This window comes from Lissotriton vulgaris, chromosome 1_1 (genome assembly GCF_964263255.1).
Source record: "Lissotriton vulgaris chromosome 1_1, aLisVul1.2, whole genome shotgun sequence".
NCBI classification, from domain to species: domain Eukaryota; kingdom Metazoa; phylum Chordata; class Amphibia; order Caudata; family Salamandridae; genus Lissotriton; species Lissotriton vulgaris.
In genome coordinates this window covers 759,890,958-759,909,759 of record NC_141685.1, presented here as the reverse complement: position 1 = coordinate 759,909,759, position 18,802 = coordinate 759,890,958, and the positions used below count along the sequence as shown (strand labels likewise).

Below are 18,802 nucleotides of genomic sequence, written 5' to 3'. Positions count from 1 at the left end.
ATTCCAAAACAAATCAGTTTAGTGTATGAAAAGCTCTCATTGGGGTAGGCATGCCAGGGGCCACACAAGATGGCTCCCTCTAGAAGTCAATTCCTAAGAGGCGAGGTTAGAGTTGTCTTATGATTATTTGTATCTAGTAAAAGTTAGGACAGTAAACGGTACATAGGGGACTTTGTAATATTCTTAGTGGATCACTGAAAGGGCAGCTGAGAACCAAGAACAGTACTGATGTGGTAGACAATTAAAGTCATCCAACGGAGAGCTGGCAGATTGCCATAGAGGGAGATAGACTTTGGAAAACTTATGAATAGGTTGATGAGGATATCCCTAACGAATGAGATGTAAAACACCATACTTACATTGTAATTATCTATTCATAGCTTTCAGTGCACGGTACACAATGCTGCTTTCACTTGCCACTCCATATACACCCTCACCCACTGTGTGGAAAACAATCTAACATGTTGGTGCCCATGCACATTTGCCACTTAGAATGAAGTTAAAATGCAACCTGCGACTCTGAACTTCTTCAAAGAAAAACAAAATGCAAACATCTCAGCCCAACACTAGATTGCAGTAGTAAGCAGAGCATGTGTATCTTGAACAACACAGATACAAACAGTATGTTTCCCAACCTCCACCATGAATGGGATATCCTTTGACATTATAGACCCACTGACCCCATGGCAATCGAGAAACTGCCATTTGGAAGCTTTCGACAACTATGAGGTATAAAAGGGTGAGCAAGCCAAGAAACTTCTAGCCCATGCTGTCAAAACAAGAGTTTTACCTCCAACACTTTCGTATCTACAACAGGTAGGCTGGTCAAATTAGCATAAATCTCCAGAGCCTTGTTGCCAGCTTCTTCAGCCTCAGCATGCACTTTATTAGCTTGCTTCTCCAAATCCCGTGAAATGTTTTTTGCTTGATTGTACCTAACAGAAAAATCAGAGCATACCATCAGCTATAATAAAATAAAAACACACAAATTTATTAGAAGGAGAGTTACTCTTTGTAATATTTCCAGATTACAAACATTAGTAGTCCTGACAAATGAGGCTAGGTTTGTTCCTTAGGATGAATACATTACTAAAGCATTGAGGGGTGTGAAGTCTAAGAATGGAGTGGGCCACAACAGGAAAGGGCAGTACAGACTAGAAAAAAAGAAAGAAAAAGCATAAACCGCATCGCTGCGGCAGTTATTTTTCCCCTACGCAGCTTTTTTCCAAAAGCCGAGTTAGATGACGAGCTCAGCTCGTCATCCGCACATGACCCCCCCCGTGGCGGATGACGAGCTGAGCTCGTAATCAGCATCGAAGGGGTTAATAAGGGAAACAGATCTTTAGGTGACAGATTATTCGGTGCGAACAGTGGAGGATTTCAAGTTTAAGCAAACTGTTTTGGCTTGGTATGTTTGAAGCAAGATGGAGTTTTCAGCTAAGTGCAAAAGAAGCATGGGAATAGAAAACCTACAACATGGCAATAAAACTGGCAGAAGACTCACTTCCTGGTGAGCTCTTCAATTTCGATGGAAGTTTGGTTCTCTGCAGCAAGTGCCTTCAGCAACAGCTTATACGCCTCTGTGGATGTGTCATTGGCTTCCTTAGCAACACGCTCAATATCTCGTGCCTCTTGTCTGTGTCTGAAAGTAGAATGAATGTTTCATTAGCCTCACACGTCAAACTGTTTTCTTTGTTTCATCACAGAATATACTGTACAGAGACTGCATGTTCAAGTAGCACAGTTATGCTCATAGCAATGTACAACAGACAGTTAAGGCCTGCACACCAAGGTTTCGCGAAGCAGCACCTAACTAGTGATGTGTACTAGAGCAGGGCGATTTCATAGATCAGTGCACGTCAGCTGTAGCTTACAAATAATGCAACCAAGTTACCATATATCAAGCTCTGTGGTGCTTTATGGACTGAATTATTCACTTTCGTTACATTCAAGGATAACACTACGCTTCAGTGCCTGCCTCATTGATCTTACCTATCAGCGAGCCTCCGTGCTTCCTCTGCTAGTTGAGTCATGTTATTGGGATCACTGGGAGATTCTGGTGACGTGATTGACTAAAAGACATAAAACAATATATGCTCAGAATATGAACACTCTCCTCCAGGCATCACCATATTGGTAGGTCATTTTCAGAAATGTTAGACACTAAGTAGCCTCTTTATTCTGTAAACTATTAAGTGAATCATGTGTTGTCGATATACAAATGGGAATGAGGAGTAAAGGTGAGAGGGCAGAAAGGAGGTACTTTAAGAACGTCTATAACCTCCACAATACATTTTGGAACCTTCTATAAGTAGCACGAGCTGCAGCAGACTCATGTCATGTTGGGAATGGCACAACTAGCCAAATGAAAAAAGCTACTTACCCGTTAATGCAGTTCTCCAGAGTTGGTATCTTTCATATGTTCTCATGTATGAATTATTCCCCGAAGTGAAAGTCTCTCTGTAACAATAACCTAGTAGTGCAAGGCACTGCCTGGCGAGCTAGGCCAAACAGTGCCCCTTTATTAGCACATTGACTTAATTGTAAAAGGCCTAAACTTCAGCCAGTGAGGTAGAGGTGTTCCTTGTCTCACCCCTCTCAGAGGTCTTCACACCTCAGATTTCTTAACACAGGTGGATTATAAAAAGAAATGAAATGTTTGAGGTGAGACTTTATTTGGAGAGAAGGGCAGAAAGCTTGTGAATCTATGAAAGATGACCATGATAAGTAAGTAAGTGAGAGGCTTATAAAGCGCACGAATGCTGAGGCATCTTGGATCTGGAGGAAGCAAGAAGATGCTTAAGTCAGGAGGTGCTTGATCACTATTGGGAGGGAAAAGCCAGGTTAAAACCTGGCTCCTAAACTGGGACCTGGATGATAAAAGCCTAATATTGAGTGGAAGTGCATTCCAGAGCTTAGATGCCAGGAAAGAGCAACATCTGCCTCCCCATCTGGTCTTCTTAACTCTAGGGACATAGACCAAAGCTTTACTGGCAGATCTTAACATCCGGCGAGGGCAGGCCATTGGAATAGGCTGCAGTAGTCATTAGGCCCCCCGCATATAGGGTTTTATGAACCAGGCAAAGTGCCTTAAACTCAGTTTGTTGTTTTACTGGAAGCCAATGCAGATTTCTAATGGCACCAGAAATAGGACTATATTTTGGCATGCTAGCAGGGTGTGTGCAGCCGTGTTCTGTAGGGTTTGAAGTTTAGACAACTGTCATTTGTCAACGCCTAGGTACAGGGCGTTACAATAACCTAGGCAAGATAGAATAAGAGCCACCACAATCATTTTCCTCAGCTTCATTAGGTAGAAAAGGTAGGATTTTGCATAGCATTTTTAAAAGGAAGTAACAGGCTGATGTCAACTGATTGATCTGCTCTGAGAAGTTTAGCTGGGCATCACATAAGAAACCAAGGTTTCTCACTTTGGTAGCAGGGAGAGGGCAGACTCCTGCCGCTGCTGGCCACCATGATTGGGTCCAGATAGGAGGATCATTTCCAAATTCCATGACCTCGGTCTTGTTTGTGTTTAATTTTAAATAGTTCTAATGTATCCATTTCATGATGTGGCCAAGACAGCTAATAAATCTGTCTGCCACCGAATCGGTCATTGATGAAATGGAGATAATAATTTGAGTATCGTCAGCATACGATACTATTGAGAAGCCATGGTCCCTGATTAGTTTGGCCAATGGGGTTACATATATGTTAAACAACGTTGGAGAAGTGCTGACCCTTGTGGCACTCTCCCAGGAAGAGAACATTTGCCAGATTCCAGGGTGTCCCAGTACAACCTCTGTTCTCTAGCTGAGAGGAAAGAGGTGAGAAGGGTGAGTGCGGTGCCTCCAATTCCCACTGCCTCCAGCCGTCGCTTAAGTACAGTATGATTAACTGTATCGAACGCGGCTGATAGGTCAGGAAGGATCAGGATAGCTCTACCACCCCTGCCAATTTGCCATCGTATTTCCTCAGTGGCCATGATTAATGCAGACTCTGTGGAGTAGCCCAATCGAAAGCCATGTTGCATTGAGTCGAAGAGATTGTTAGTGTCTAGGTATTCTGTGAGCTCTGAGATAATGGCTTTTTCCAGGACTTTGGCTGCTAGGGGCAGACACGAGATAAAGGGGAGGGGAAGTGCAGTTACAGTAAACTTTCTTCTCTAGCATTGTATCCTTCATAGATTCACATGCTTGATTCAGAAGAGCAAGCAGTATTAACAATTTAGATATATACATATAAGAGCTAGAGGATAAAATAGATAAGCTTACCTTTTTTGAAAAGATGTCGAAGAACACATTGCCCCAACGTTGTCTCTTTGTCCGCTACTGCCTCCAAGCAATACTACTTTGTGATGGTATGCTTATTTCTCCATGTTGCTGCTCAGCAAATGTCCTCAAGCAGCACACCATTGCAGATTGCTGACGAGGTCACCATATTTCTTGTGAAATATGTCTCTACAGGGCCAGTCTCAGATCTTCAGAAATTCATGGCATTCAGGAGACAAGCTGTCAACCTACAAGATGAACAATTGTTACTTACCTGTAAACAGGTGGTTCTCCAGTATTGGTGTTTTTCATAGATTCACATGCTTGAAAATTCCCCGTCGTCGAAGTGGGAGTCCCACGGTAAATAAAATGGCAATAACATACCAATAACATATGTATGTAAATACATAACACATGAAATAATACTAGAAAGTACATAATAAATACTCAAAATCAATTCCTACATAGGAATACATGGTAGAGAAAAAAACACTTGTAACATATTCCTGTCATTATGTCAGTCCAAACTACAGCCAATCAGGCGCCAGCACCCTTCCAGAACCTTCTCCTCAAAGCTCAGACCCTCAGATTTTCGTAGCACAAGAGTGACAAAAGAGTCGATGAGGAGAAGCGAGCCTCTGAGGGGAGGTGGGTGGGTCGCATGTGAATCTATGAAAGACACCAATACTGGAGAACCACCAGTTTACAAGTAAGTAACAATTGTTCTTCTCCAGTATCAGGGTGTCTTTTATAGATTCACATGCTTGAATAGAATAGAGAGCAGTAACAGCCGAAGAGGCCCGATTGCTATGTAACAGCATGAAGAAACCAATGAGACAATAATAATACAGTCATGTAAGTACTGATAGCAATCATATAAAACCATAGAGGAAGAGGGAAGACAGAGGCTCACCTTAGTTAAAAAGATGACGAAGTACTGCCTGCCCCACTGCTGTATCCGCCTCTTTGATGGCATCCAGGCAGTAGTGCTTCATGAACGTGTGCCTGTTGGACCACGTGGCTGTTCGGCAGATCTGATGAAGCGGCACACCAGCAAACAGGGCGGTAGAGGATGACATCGCCCCGGTGGAATGAGCCCTCACTGAAGATTGTAGAGGCTTGCAGGCTTGTTGATGGCAGAAGACAATGGCTGAAGAAATCAAACGTGGAATAGTTGGCTTGATAACAGGGCGCCCTTTACGCATGTGTCCATAGTCCATGAACAGCTGATCGGAACGGTGAAAAGGGGCTGTCCTACTGAGGTAAATTTTAAGGCATCGTTTGATGTCCAAAGAGAGCAATCGCTGCTCTGCCGGAGATTGAGGATTGGTAAATAAAGTCTTTAAGAAAACAGGTTCATTTAGTTGGAAATCCGTAGGCACCTTCGGCAGGAAAGTTGAGTTGGTGCGAAGCACCACACAGTCAGGCTTGAATTGGAGAAAAGGAGGTTTAACAGTGAAAGCGTGAAGATCAATCACGCGACGAGATGTCAGAGCAAGGAGAAGAGCTACCTTCCAGGTAATAAACTTTAAGTCCGCCCTATGGATAGGCTCGACTGGCGCCTTCATTAGCTGGGCTAAGACGACATTGAGATGCCAAGTGGGAGGAGGATGCCGAAGAGGTGGGAACTTCCGGAACAGTCCTTTGAAAAACTGACAAATAACTCTGGAAGAGCAGAGAGAGGAGGAGCCATCCTGCCGGAAACGAGAGATTGCCGCCAAGAAAACTCTCAAAGTAGCATGGGAAAGCCCTGATTGAGCCAGGTGCAAAAAGAACGGACGTAGCTGCTCCGGAGTGGAATGGATAGGATGGATATTAGTAGCCACGCACAAATGGCAGAACTTCTTCCATTTGAGCTTGTAAGTCTTAATGGTAGACGGGGCTCTGGCCTGAGCGAGAATGTCTCTGCATTCCGGCGAGATATTTAAAAGCGCAAATTCAAGGTGCTCAGGTTCCAGGCCGACAATTGTAGAGAGGAGGGGTTCGGATGGCAAATCTGACCATTGTCCATTGTGAGGAGGTCCGGTCGAGGATGGAGGAGGATGGGCTCGCACTGGGACAGAAGGAGCAACTCCGAGAACCACGCCTGTCGGGGCCATCTGGGGGCGATCAGGGGAATGTGGCAGGGCTGCCTCCGCATCTTCCACAGCACACGAGGCACCAACGGAATCGGAGGAAAAGCGTAGGCGAATAGATCGCACCAATTCATCAAAAGGGCATTTCCGCACGACCCTTGGTGGGGATGACAACTTGCGTAAGATGCGCATTTCCGGTTCTCCGGGGTTGCAAAGAGATCCAGAGACGGACGACCCCATCGTTGAAAAACGAGGTCGAGAGTTGGTTGATGCAACTCCCACTCATGTGTCGATGAATTGGACCTGCTAAGGGAATCCGCTAGGATGTTGGAGACGCCCGGCAGATGCACCGCCGCCAGGGTAACTTGATTACGGATTGCCCAATCCCAGATTGACTGAGCCAGCCAAGACAAGAGTGGAGACCTGGTTCCGCCCTGCTTGTTGACAGTGCATACTGGTGGTATTGTCCGTCTGAATGAGCAACGATTCCCCTTGAATCACAGGAAGGAACGACTTGAGTGCCAGAAAAATTGCCATCAACTCCAGCCTGTTGATGTGCCAGGAACGTTAAAGCAGAGACCATTTGCTCTTGATTGAGAGGCCTTAAAGGTGAGCACCCCAGCCTTCTAATGAGGAGTTAGTTGTGAGAGTGAGTTTTGGAGTGGTGGAGAGGAAAGAAGTTCCTGTCGCAAGGTTGGACTGTTGCGCCTACCATTGGAGAGCGGGATCAGTGCAATACAAGACGATGCCATCCCCAGAAATGACTTTAAGATCCGGACTGAAACGGACAGTCTTGCCCGAATCAGACACCAAGCGGAGGATCTTTTGTTGACGCACTTGGGACACGAATGCCTTTGCAAGCATTGTGTCTAAAGTAGCTCCCAGAAAATTCCTGCGGGGAGCCAGTTCGACCTGAGACTTGTCGGCATTGATGGCTAGGCCGAGAGATCGAAACACGTCCTGACAAAGACGAGTGTGTTGAAGCAGCTGTCTGCGAGACTGACTTGAGGAGGAAGTCGTTTAGATATGGAAAGATTTGGACGCCTTGGAGATGCAGGTAAGCCACTACCGGAGCAAATACTTTCGTGAAGACACGAGGGGCGGACCGGAGGCCGAAGGGCAACACCTTGAACTGGAAGTCTCTCCGTCCCACCCGGAAGCGCAAGTACTTCCGATGCTTTTGAAGAATTGGAACATGGAAGTAAGCATCCTGAAGGTCGATGGTGGTCATGAACACGCCCATGGAGAGAAGACGCAGGATCTCCACTAGGGTAAGCATGCAGAAGGATTGGCTCTTGAGGTACCTGTTGAGCGCTCGCAAATCCAGAATCGGTCGCCAATCTCCCGTCTTCTTGAGTATTAAGAAGAAACTGGAATAGAAACCCTTTCCCCTCTGAGACTTGGGAACCACTTCGACTGCACCTTTCTGAATTTAAAGACTAACTTGATGGAAAAAGCTCCTTGAGGTGGGGAGGAAGCGGGCCAGACGGTGACGTGGGAGGAGGAATCTTGATGAACTCTAGAGCATGGCCCTTTGCCACAATGTCCAGAACCCAGGGGTCCAAGGTGATGGAGGACCACTGAGAAAAGAACAGAGATTCGACCTCTAACACTGGGGGGATACACAAGTCATTGTCGTTTGGGAGTGGATCCTCTATATGAGGATTTTCCCCTGTAGGGTTTGGACGACTGCTGTCGGGTGGACTGCTGTTGGTTGGAGGAGTAACGTTGGTTACCCTAGTGGTAGGAGCGATATTGAGTGTTTCCTCCACGAAAAGTTGAGGAGGTGCTGCGTCCACCACGAAATGGCTGCTTTCGAAACTGTAAAGTCCCCAATGAGTGAGCAGTATCAGTGTCCTTTTTAATGGACTGCAAAGCCTCATCTATGTGTGCTCCAAAAAGCGACTCACCGTCGTACGGCATATCCAGGATCTTGGTTTGTACTTCCTGGTGGAAAGAGGTGGACCGTAACCAACCCTGCCTCCGGAAGACTGCTGCCCCAGGAAGCTGACGAAAGCCAGTGCATGCAATGTCAACTGCGCAATCAATAATTTCTTCCGATGTCCTCTCTCCGGCCAGCAGAATCTTTAAAGCTTCCGCCTTGGAAGCGTCAGGGATGAGGTTCACCAGGGCAGACCAGTCTGACCACATCTGGCGGTCGTAGCGGCCTAAGATAGCTAAAGCATTAGCCGCCCTCACCGTAGTGGATGCCATAGTGGAGAATTTGCGTCCAATAGCGTCCAGTCGACAAGCTGAAATTGGAGATGCCGGATTACGGGAACGACGTTGTGCAGCTTGAGTGACCACTGAGTCAGGCTTTGGATGAGCGACAAGGCACGCTGGAGAACCTATGGGCACCTTGTATTTTTTCTCAAGGCGAGGCAGTTGAGTTGGCAGCGAATTTGGAGTTTGCATGAGTTTCACCCCTTAAGTCAAAATAAAGTCTTTGATGGGTATAGTGTGGACTTGCTTGAATGGATGATTTTTAAAATTATAGAGGAAACAGTCCTCCCTCTGGACAGCTTGAAGCGCTGGGCCGCTCTATCCATCAGCTGATGGAAACTTGCAATGTCCACCGGAGGCGAATCCCCGGGCTCTACCGGAGGAGGGGAAGGCGTCTGGATTTGGTAGTCGTCCCATTCTGCCATGTGGGTGGCGGAGTCATCATCATCCTCATCGTGGACTTCTCCATCTTCCCGTTCTGGAATGACGTCATCATCAACCGCGTACACCGTAGTGTGTATCTTCACTGACTTCTGAACCTGTGGAGAAGGCGTTGGTGGCGGAACAGGGACAGGAGCCGCTGCAGGCACATGAGGAATAGGCGAACCCTGTGAAGAAGGCAGGAAACGTCGGTTGTAGTCGTCCAACATATGTTGGAGATTTGAGATGAGCGACAAAGGCAGTGTCGCAGTTGGAACTTGTACAGAATGTTCTTCTGCCTGAGAATGCTGGTCGTCGTCATCATCATCACCGCAATCCTGGCACTTAATAATCAAATCCGAAGGACTGCGTGCCACTCTGAAGGAATCACCCACATCATTGTCAGATTCAGAATCCTGCTCAGAGCCAGTGGCAAAAATGGGCGAGGGAGGCTGCGGATCTGGGATGGATAGCTGGTCAACTAGCCGTTGACGATGGTGCAAGGGTCGGCGGCGGAAGAGCCAGACCCGGTGGAAGACAAGGGCACCAAAGGCAATGAAGCAACACTGAAGGAACCACCGTCGACTGTCGTTGACTTGACGACGACGTCGTTGGCTGAGGTGTCGACAAAGTTGCTGCAGAAAGATCCACCGTCGGAACCATCGTGTAAGGTCATGGACGAAGTCGTCGGCGTTGATGAAGCTGCCGTCAACGGGACAGACGACGAAGAAGATTTCCTGTGAGCTTTCGTCGACGATGATTTTGCTGACGACTAAGCAGATATCGTTGACGAGATAGTCTTTAAGCTAAGCGATACCTTAGTCGACATGGAAGGCGTCGACGTAGCAGTCGACGACGATCCGGAGGCTGACGTCGTCGTCACTGTCGCCGTCGATGACGTTGTCCTACTACCTCTACGCCCACGAGACCTGGCTCTCAGACTTAGTATACCACGATTAGATTAGCCGCCATTCAATTCGTATGTTCCACCACTAATACATAGCCATCCTCTATCAGCAAAGGATTATTACATCGAACCCCATTTTGCCAAGGTGTTCACCCATTTGATCACAGTGTGTAATTGAAAAATAGGACGTCCCCTCTGCACCTAGAGACACAGCTTTACCTAAAGACGCAGTCACATTCTGAATTCTGCTGAGATTCACTGTCTACCCTCCCTCGTCTTTTTGACAACCACAGATTCTTTGCCCCTCACCTCCTCGTTTCACCGTCCTGATGAAGACCCTCTAGCAAGGTCATAACCATACCTGCATCTACTTGGGTCGAAACGTCGACACTCCTTCTGTTCAGCCTCTTCCCGGACATATCATTTGTGATTCTATTTTTTTGAGGCATGTTTGTATAATTGACTGATTAATTTTTCTCCATTGTGTTTCTTAATTACAATGTTTGGTTTACTTAGATCCAATTGATTTGTACTAGAATTCCTATACCCTCACCATCCCAACACTTCCCTTCCCTGTCCTACCCTGTAGGGGCATTGTATATGATTGAACTGTGCATCTATTTTTATGAATAATTTTATATGACACGCTGTGATTAAAAACAATGTTGCTATAATTTTCATTGTATTTTTGTAAGTGTTTTCTGACTGATTTACTTTCTGGGACCACTCTGTTTGTACCAACCATTACCCAGGTCCCAGGGACTTGCTGGGTTCACCCGTGTTTTTACAGCACATAATTGTCTGGCTACGGCGGCGCTGTCAAACCAGACCACAAAAAGGGAGCCTGCAGAGAGAGCACCATCTTGTGCACCCATGCAACACAGACCGCACCTACACAATTCCAACAAAATTTTAGGTTAAAGCTGGTTGCCTATTATGGCAACAGCACCAGCCCGTAAATGGAAGAAGCGGTGGACAGTCTCCTGGCAGGTGTACTTCCAGGCTCAACCACTGAATGGGAGTAAGGGGCAATACTCCAAAGGGGCAAAAGCCACACTTGGTGTGGGCCAGGATTCACACTAAAGGGGATTTCCTCCAATAACAAAGCTAGCTCTCTGCCAATGAATAGTAAAGCAGAAATGTGGAAGACCTCCAGCAGGACCTGAGAACTTACTTCCGGAACAAAGCTGGCTATAACATTTACATTATAGGTGAGCACAGCATTCCAAATCCATTAATTGAACTTTCTTTCCAACATTGGCAAAATTATGCAGAGCACTTTGATGCATTACCAAATAATATACACTGGAGCGCTAAAGATTTTTAATTAAGAAGTGTATAGCAATTGACAATCTGGTGTTCAAAATACAAACTCAGCAGAAAGATGGCCTGAGGGCCACTTGTTAAAGTAGTGCCCCATCGGCTGGCTAAGCAGAGTTTTGCCTGAAAGGCACAGTGCAGTTGTGTGTCTGAAGCTGCACATATTCTTTCTTGGTCTTAAAAATGGAAAGCCAAAATTTCAAGCCTCCAATGAACTTTCTGTGAAATTTAAACATTTATTAATATTAGAGATATCATAATTAGGAACTACAGTAAGCTACAATTGAGCATGCAAAGTGCATACCCACGAGTCTCCATAGTAGTCATATACATCGCAGCCTGGCCGACAAACCCCTAGATCGTTAATTCAATTCTCTACTGGAAAACAGCCTTCATCTCTTTCATGGCAACCATGACTGATGAGACAGCACCAACCACACAATATTCAAAACCGTCCCACTTATACACGGCTACTGAAAGGAATGTAAAAGTATCATCTCAAGAAGAAACATCCCCTGGAAAACTGGGGCATTTAGTAAATGCCCTCCCTTTAGGGACTGGTTAATTTACTTTGTGATTACGCAATAATTGTTCCACTTATCCAATTAACAGAATTGTGCAAGACATGAAAAATCTAGTCCAATTAGAAGTGGAAAGGCTAAGGTTAATGTTCTGTGTGCAAAGATTTAGAATAGAGTTTAAATATTTATGTTCTCCCTCAATGAATCTAAAGAGTAATCCGCATTCGGCCTACAATCTGAACAGTGCAGGAATCCAAAACTGTGTTTGATAGTCTGGTGATATATTACTACTCACCACATTAGCAATGGCAGCCTTTGCTCTCTCCAGCTCTTCACGGGCCGTCTCTATCAGAGTCCCTGTGTTCTCTACCCGGACGCGAGCCTCTTGCGCAATGTCTTCTGTGTCCCCCACAGTCTTACGGATATTCTCAAGCCGCCCAAGCTGGCTCGTCAAGGTGTTGTTTATTTCAGCCAAACGGTCCACTAGGCCCTGGTCTACATCTGGAATCAAACAAAAACATACATGCAGCATAAGGAAGTTGGCATGAAGGCTCAACAAATTGACAATGTGCTGCTATCATGTGGTATGACCTACCAGTCACAAGTGTGAATACCAGCAGGGCCACATCAGTCTCATCCTCCTAGCATCAATAAACTGGGCACCATGAACCTGGCTAATGACCAAACTGCAGTATTAACCAAATACAAAACATTTTTTTAAGTGTCACAATGCAACATCATTCTTGCAAATACATGGATAGACTCACGATGGGCAAAAATGATGAATGCAAAAATAATAATTGATGGACGGAATGCTGCACAATGTCAAACATTCATCCCCAGAACAGAGCTCTAGACCTAAATCCATCATTTTTTTGTTCACCATGGCATTCCAGTATGGACCCAGCCATATGCAAATCAGTCTTGACCATGCTCCCCATTTGAACAGTCCAGCCTGAACTGCCAGGCCAGGTTCACCCTGGACTGGAAACAAGCATTCTGGGACTGGTTTCAGGCAATCACCCCTCATCAGCCAGGCTAGCTTGACTCCAGTGGCATGGTGAGCACAGCAATCAGTCCATCAGCTGTTCCTTTTGCTTTTGTCACACTAAGAAGGAAGGGTATGCCCAGGAGTGGCTCCCGTGCTCACTGCGCCATTGGTTTCAAGAGAGCCTGACGGAATGAGGGGTGATACCCTAAAACTGGTCCCCTGGGATGGTTGCTCCGGTCCAGGGAGGACCAGGCTTGGCAGTTCAGGCTGAACTGTTTCCATAAGGAGCAGGGTTAAGACTGATTTGAATTACGGCGTGTCTATACTGGGGTGGCAAGGTGGGCACCTCTCGCCCTGGGAGAAGGAACTGGCCTTCAACGGGCAGTAATCTAGATGAGGGGATATGTGTATTCCTTTTCTTCTTAAGTATGCCAATAATGTGGCTAGACATTTTGTAAACTCTCTGGGTGCCGCTGACTTGATCTCAAAGGGAAGCACCCTGAAATGGTAATGATGTTTGTTTATGATGAAGCATAGAAACCTTTTGTGCCTGTGGTTCAATATAATGTGCAAGTAAGCATACTTCCCGACTATAGCTCCATCTTCCTGTTTGCCGTCTCATGGGGGTTGCCTCTTCACTGGTGGCCTCGAAATTGCAGTGCCCCCATGGCCTATGCTATGTCCTTGTCCTTCGGTGTGGCAGTTGTTGATACACAGCAGTAAATAAACAGGTGTTCTCCTGTGACGGGCGTATTAATAATGTTCATGTGTACTTCATTCTTAAAGTGCGACACCAGCAGGTTGTCCCTATGACCAGCTGCTTGCTTGCCATATATGCGGTCAAGTGCAGACTTCAGACATGTGTAAGCGTTGATCTTTCCCGCCTCTTTGATGGTGGCAGTTTTCTTTAAGTACTGCTTCTGGAGGTGTTTAATCAGCTCACCCACATCCTCCCAATGCCGGTGGCGTATCTGTTTAAGAGGGTGTTGGAGTTGGCATTCCTACACTGCGTTGCTGCTCCACTTTCCACCTTTCATCCTACCATCTCTATCTTCTTGCTCTGTTCCAGAGGGAGACCAGTGAATGAGGAGTCTCCAGCTGATAAACAAAGGGTCCTTGGATGAGTGTTTGTATTTTTTATCCACCCTTGGAGTAACAGATTGTAAGGCAGTTTGCTCTCTAAATGCATTCATTCTATGATATAGAATGCTGGGCGGCATTGGGAGGTATGCTGCTGCTGTTCTGTGAGGCTAGAGTCTGTTGTAGAAAGCAGAAATGTGCTTTCTCCTTCCCAAGTTGGACCCAGTACTTATTCACTGCCCTCTTTACCACTGTATTATACACTGTGATGTCATCCAGTGGAAAAGGTCTCTGGTATGTGTTGACTCCCTCCCTCTGGTGAGTCTGTGTCGAGGAGGTCGTGCCACTGTTTTTTTCTACTTTTATCCGGAGGTGTTTTCGGTGTTCTCCCACCTTGTTGTGGTTCATCCGGCTCTATCTAGGGCTCTTTGGCACTGAATTCTTCTGCCTGTGACACATCTGTGCTGAAACTGTTCTCTTTGCTCAAAAACCCGAGTTCCCCCAACAAAGAGTTTCCCTTGTCCTGTGCCTGTATAATGGCTTAATGTGTTGGTCTCTGCTTTGCTGTGGATCCTAGCATCTTCTATTGGAGCCAGGCGCATGCTCTGCAACCTTTGAAACTGTGGTCTTTAGGCAAGCAAAGGTTACATAGCGAATGATTTCCGTCCAGGTGAATTTATGGTGGCACTTGGGACAGAATCTAAAGGGCAAGCTTTTTATTTCCCTTGACAGTTCTAGCCTCTTGTCCGTGCATTCTCTGACCATGTGCTCAGTTTCCCACGTAGTCCACCTACTGGTAGGTGATCTTCAGTAATTTTTCTCTGTTCTCACTATACAGATGTTCTATGTAGTTTGTCTATTCTCTATTTTCTCCACAATCCGCTGTAGTCCTTGGCCATCCTTTTTGGTGCCCACAGAGCTACAGTGGATGCTTCTATACCAGTTGGCAAAAAAAACAGCTTCCAGCACGCACATCTGCTGTCACAAGGGATCGACATAGCACCAAATGGTGTATAATTCGTTTTTTTTTACAAAAAAGTAAAAGCTGATTAAAAAAGGTATTCCAGACCCAACCACTAGATCGCTGAATGATGCACAGCATGTGAATCAAGAAAAGATTCACATGCAAAATTATAGTTAGATACGGAAACGTCTTTGTCCCTTTCTTACGTTCCTTTGCCAATGCTTTTGCTCTTGAACTTAATTCTGGCTTAACAGCACAGCTGCCTATATATCCTATTGTGAGCACCTCTAATATAAACAAGTAGGCCTGGTCTCTGGGCAATGGATATTTCTCTCACCTCATTTTATTAGCTATTTGTTTTATCCTTTCTACACCTATGGAGTGTTCAAATTTATTTGGTGTGCATGAGGTATTATTTCACATCTCACAAGTACACTGAATATAACAAAATTCTTTATTGAATAGATGCAGGTTTGCGAGTTTGTCGTTTTTTTACATGGTGTCAGACTTCTTTTAAATATTTGAGACAGCACTCAATGAAATTCAGACCAACTGGATTTGCCAAGATGCTTTCAAGGAGTTTTTCACCTGATATTTTTTTGCCCAGATATCTTTATCTGGATGTTATCACATATCACCAGAAAAAGGGCTATGTGGAAATTGAGTGATGTTTTGAAAACCTAGCTTAACTCTGCTGTCTGCCCTTAAACATATACAATAATTACAGATTTTAATTAGAAGAATGCTAAACGAGAAAGCAGCTAATCTGAATGCTTTCTCTAGTGAATGCTGTCTGAAATTAGGAAGTTTTATCAATTCTTAAACAAAGACAATTTAAAGAAAGGAAAGTACTGCTTACAGTTTGTAATAAAGCAATGTAATGATCTATTTGCGGCAAGTACTGCTGTAAATTAACATGCTCTGCACACTCCTGTAATCTAATGTTAGGTGTGGAGTTGCAAATAATTTCTCTCTCAAGATGAGGTTTCGGTTTTGAGGTAACTTGCGATACCGCCCCTGAAAGCCACAATGCACCAGAACACATTTCACTTTAGCTTATGTTTCACCCCTATGCAAAACAGTAAGTAGGCATAGAGATGTGAAGCAGTAAAGGGTTTGTGAACTAGAAGAGAAAATGTATTTAGAAAGATATTGCTAATTAAACATTTCACCATAAACGTGCATCCATGGGAGGATGCATGTAAATCTACAGCACTGCAAGATGCAAGATGATTGCTAAGTAACATTTTCAGTTTGGCGAAGTGCAGCTTTGATAACGTGCACAGACTGTAAAGCAGCACCAATGCACCCGAAAGATGCAGCTTGCAGACAGCAGTGGAAGAAGTTTGGAATAAGGTTTTAAGAAAGCTTTGTCCAACTTGGGCTACTTGTCGGGCATGAAGGCCCCAAGAGTAGTGCTTAGTGAATGTGTGGAAAGTAGACCATGTTGCAGCATTGCAGATGTCTGCAAGTGGGATGTTACCTAGTAAAGCCATAGATGCTTCTTTCTGAAGAGATTGTAGTGTGCGGGGGGGGGGGGGGGGGGGGGGGGCTACGTGTAAACAAATGTCCCTCACCAACTGATCAATAGTACATTGCCCATGGACTATGGGTACCACAAGGCATGGCTAAGGCATTTTGTGTTCTACCAAGAAGAAGGAAAATGCTACTTACCAGTATGCATCTGTTCTTGGCATGTAGAGCTGCAGAATCCTAGCAATAGATCGCACCTGGTGTTGGGCTCGGATGATTGCAGGTTGTCGTCTTCTTGGAAGAAGTCTTTGTAGTCACGAGATAGGTGACTCCTCCCTTGGACAAAACAGCGCATGGTCATCGACTCCATTCTCCATTCTCAGATTGTTTTTCGCCATGATGGGAAATGATGGAGTTAGTAGAAGTAAAGAGAAAGGATGTCCAAGCTTGTGCATCTAAGTAAGATGAGTACTGGAACGGATACAAGCCCCGGGGAGGCGGGAGGGCATGTAGGATTCTGCAGCTCTACATTCCAAGAACAGATGCATACTGGTAAGTAGCATTTTCCGTTCGAGGCATATGAGCTGCAGATCCTACATTTAGCAACGATTGTGCAGCAGTGTCTCCCCTAGCGGTGGTCTCTTGTATCCGTTGCAGAATACTGAAATAGTGTTTTAATAACAGCTTGGCCTACTGCAGCTTGCTGCTTGGCTTGCACATCAACACAATAGTGTTTAGTGAAGGTGTGTATTGTAGACCATGTTGCTGCCTTGCATATGTCCTCTAGTGGTATGTTTCCTAAGAAAGCCATAGAGGCTCCTAGTTTGCGAGTGGAGTGTGCTCTAGGAGGAACTGTTAGTGTATGTTTAGCCTTGTGATAGCATATTTGAATACACTTTACAATCCATCTAGCAATTCCTCCTTTAGAGATGGGATTGCCTTTGTGTGGGGGAGAGAAAGATACAAATAGTTGTTTTGTCTTTCTGAAGGATTTAGTCCTGTCTGTGTAATATAGTAGAGCTCTTCTAACATCTAAGGTGTGTAAAGCTCTTTCTGCAACAGAGTCCGGTTTTTGAAAAAACACTAGTAACTCTACTGAGTGGTTTAGGTGAAAAGGAGTAATCACTTTTGGTAGGAATTTAGGATTGGGTCTAAGAACCACTTTGTTAGGATGTATTTGAAAAAATGGTTCTTCTATTGTGAATGCTTGTATTTCACTAACTCTTCTGAGAGGTGATGGCAACAAGGAAAGCAGTTTTCCATGTTAGGAATTGCAGTTCACACGTATGTAACAGCACAAAAGGGGGTCCCATTAGTCTTCTAAGGACCACATTTAGGTTCCATACTGGAGCAGGTGGTAACGTAGGTGGGATTATTCTTTTTAATCCTTTCATAAATGCTTTTATTGCAGGTACTCTAAAGAGAGATAGATGTTGTCTATTTTATAAATACGCTGCAATTGCTGCTAGATGCAGGCGTATGGAAGAATAAGCCAAATTGGACCTTTGTAAATGTAGAAGGTAGCAAATGATATTTTGGATGGAAACATCCAAAGGATCAATATGATTGTTGTTACAGTATATTGCAAATCGTTTCCACTTAGCAGCATAGCATGCTCTGGTAGTGGGTCTTCTAGCTTCTTTAATTATATTCATACAGTCTGGTGGTAAGTTTAAGTAACCAAACTCTAGGACTTCAGGAGCCAGATCGCCAAATTCAGTTACTTGGTTCTGGGTGCCTTATTTCTCCATGGTTCCATGTTAACAGGGATGGCATGAGCCGTAATTTCTGATGTGGAACCAATGACAGATCTAGTAGCGTGGTGAACCACGGCTTACGTGCCCATGTGGGGGCCACTAGTATTAGTTTGAGAGACTGTTGTCTGAGCTTGCGTACTACTAGTGGAATGAGTGGGAGAGGCGGAAAAGCGTACGCAAATTGGCCTGACCAGTTCATCCATATTGCATTCCCCTCAGACCGTGGGTGTGGAAACCTGGCGGCGAAGGTTGGGCATTTTGAGTTCTTGTGGGTGGCAAACAGGTCGCCAGGGAGTCCTTCTGAGAGGACCCGCTGGGCCTGGAAGCTGCTGCGGTCGCCGAAGTTCTCGGCGTCGGCACTTTCGGGGGCTTGGCCTCGTTTTTTCGAGAGTCTTGTGTGGACTGTCGAGAGTCTTTCGGGCCTTTTTGGGTCGTCGATTCTCCTACCTTATCAGTAGTCTTCTTATTATCGGTCTCTGCGACCATGTAGCCGATGTCTTCTTCGGTGACGTAATCCTCCTCGTCGGTCGAGAGTCCCAAGTCTCGAAGGGACGGAGGTTGGCTCTTGCCTCGCATGGTGTAGTTTGCGATCCTTTGCCTCTCTCTCACTCGAAGGGTCTTCGGGGTGAATGCGGAGCAGGCGTTGCAATCTCTGCTTTCGTGGTCGACCGGCAGGCAGAGGTTACAGACTGGGTGTTGGTCCTTCTGCGGGTACTTATGATGGCAGTTTCGGCAGAATTTGAATGGTGTGTTGTCCATGTCCTGCGTACAGGGTGTCCCCTGATTGCGCATTCTCCTCTGGA

At 45.4% G+C, this 18,802-nt stretch overlaps 1 protein-coding gene across 1 annotated transcript in view; it reads right to left on the bottom strand.

Annotated features, from left to right (window-relative positions):
* The window catches only part of LAMC1 (laminin subunit gamma 1), a 343,593-nt gene that overhangs the window by 47,070 nt on the left and 277,721 nt on the right, over positions 1–18,802 (bottom strand). Inside the window, exons 19-22 of the mRNA XM_086955666.1 lie at positions 12,030–12,235; positions 1,993–2,072; positions 1,505–1,642; positions 791–935 (exon numbers count right to left, since the gene is read on the bottom strand). Of these exons, the coding sequence (XP_086811792.1) occupies positions 791–935; positions 1,505–1,642; positions 1,993–2,072; positions 12,030–12,235 (569 nt within the window). The remainder of the gene's footprint in view (positions 1–790; positions 936–1,504; positions 1,643–1,992; positions 2,073–12,029; positions 12,236–18,802) is intronic.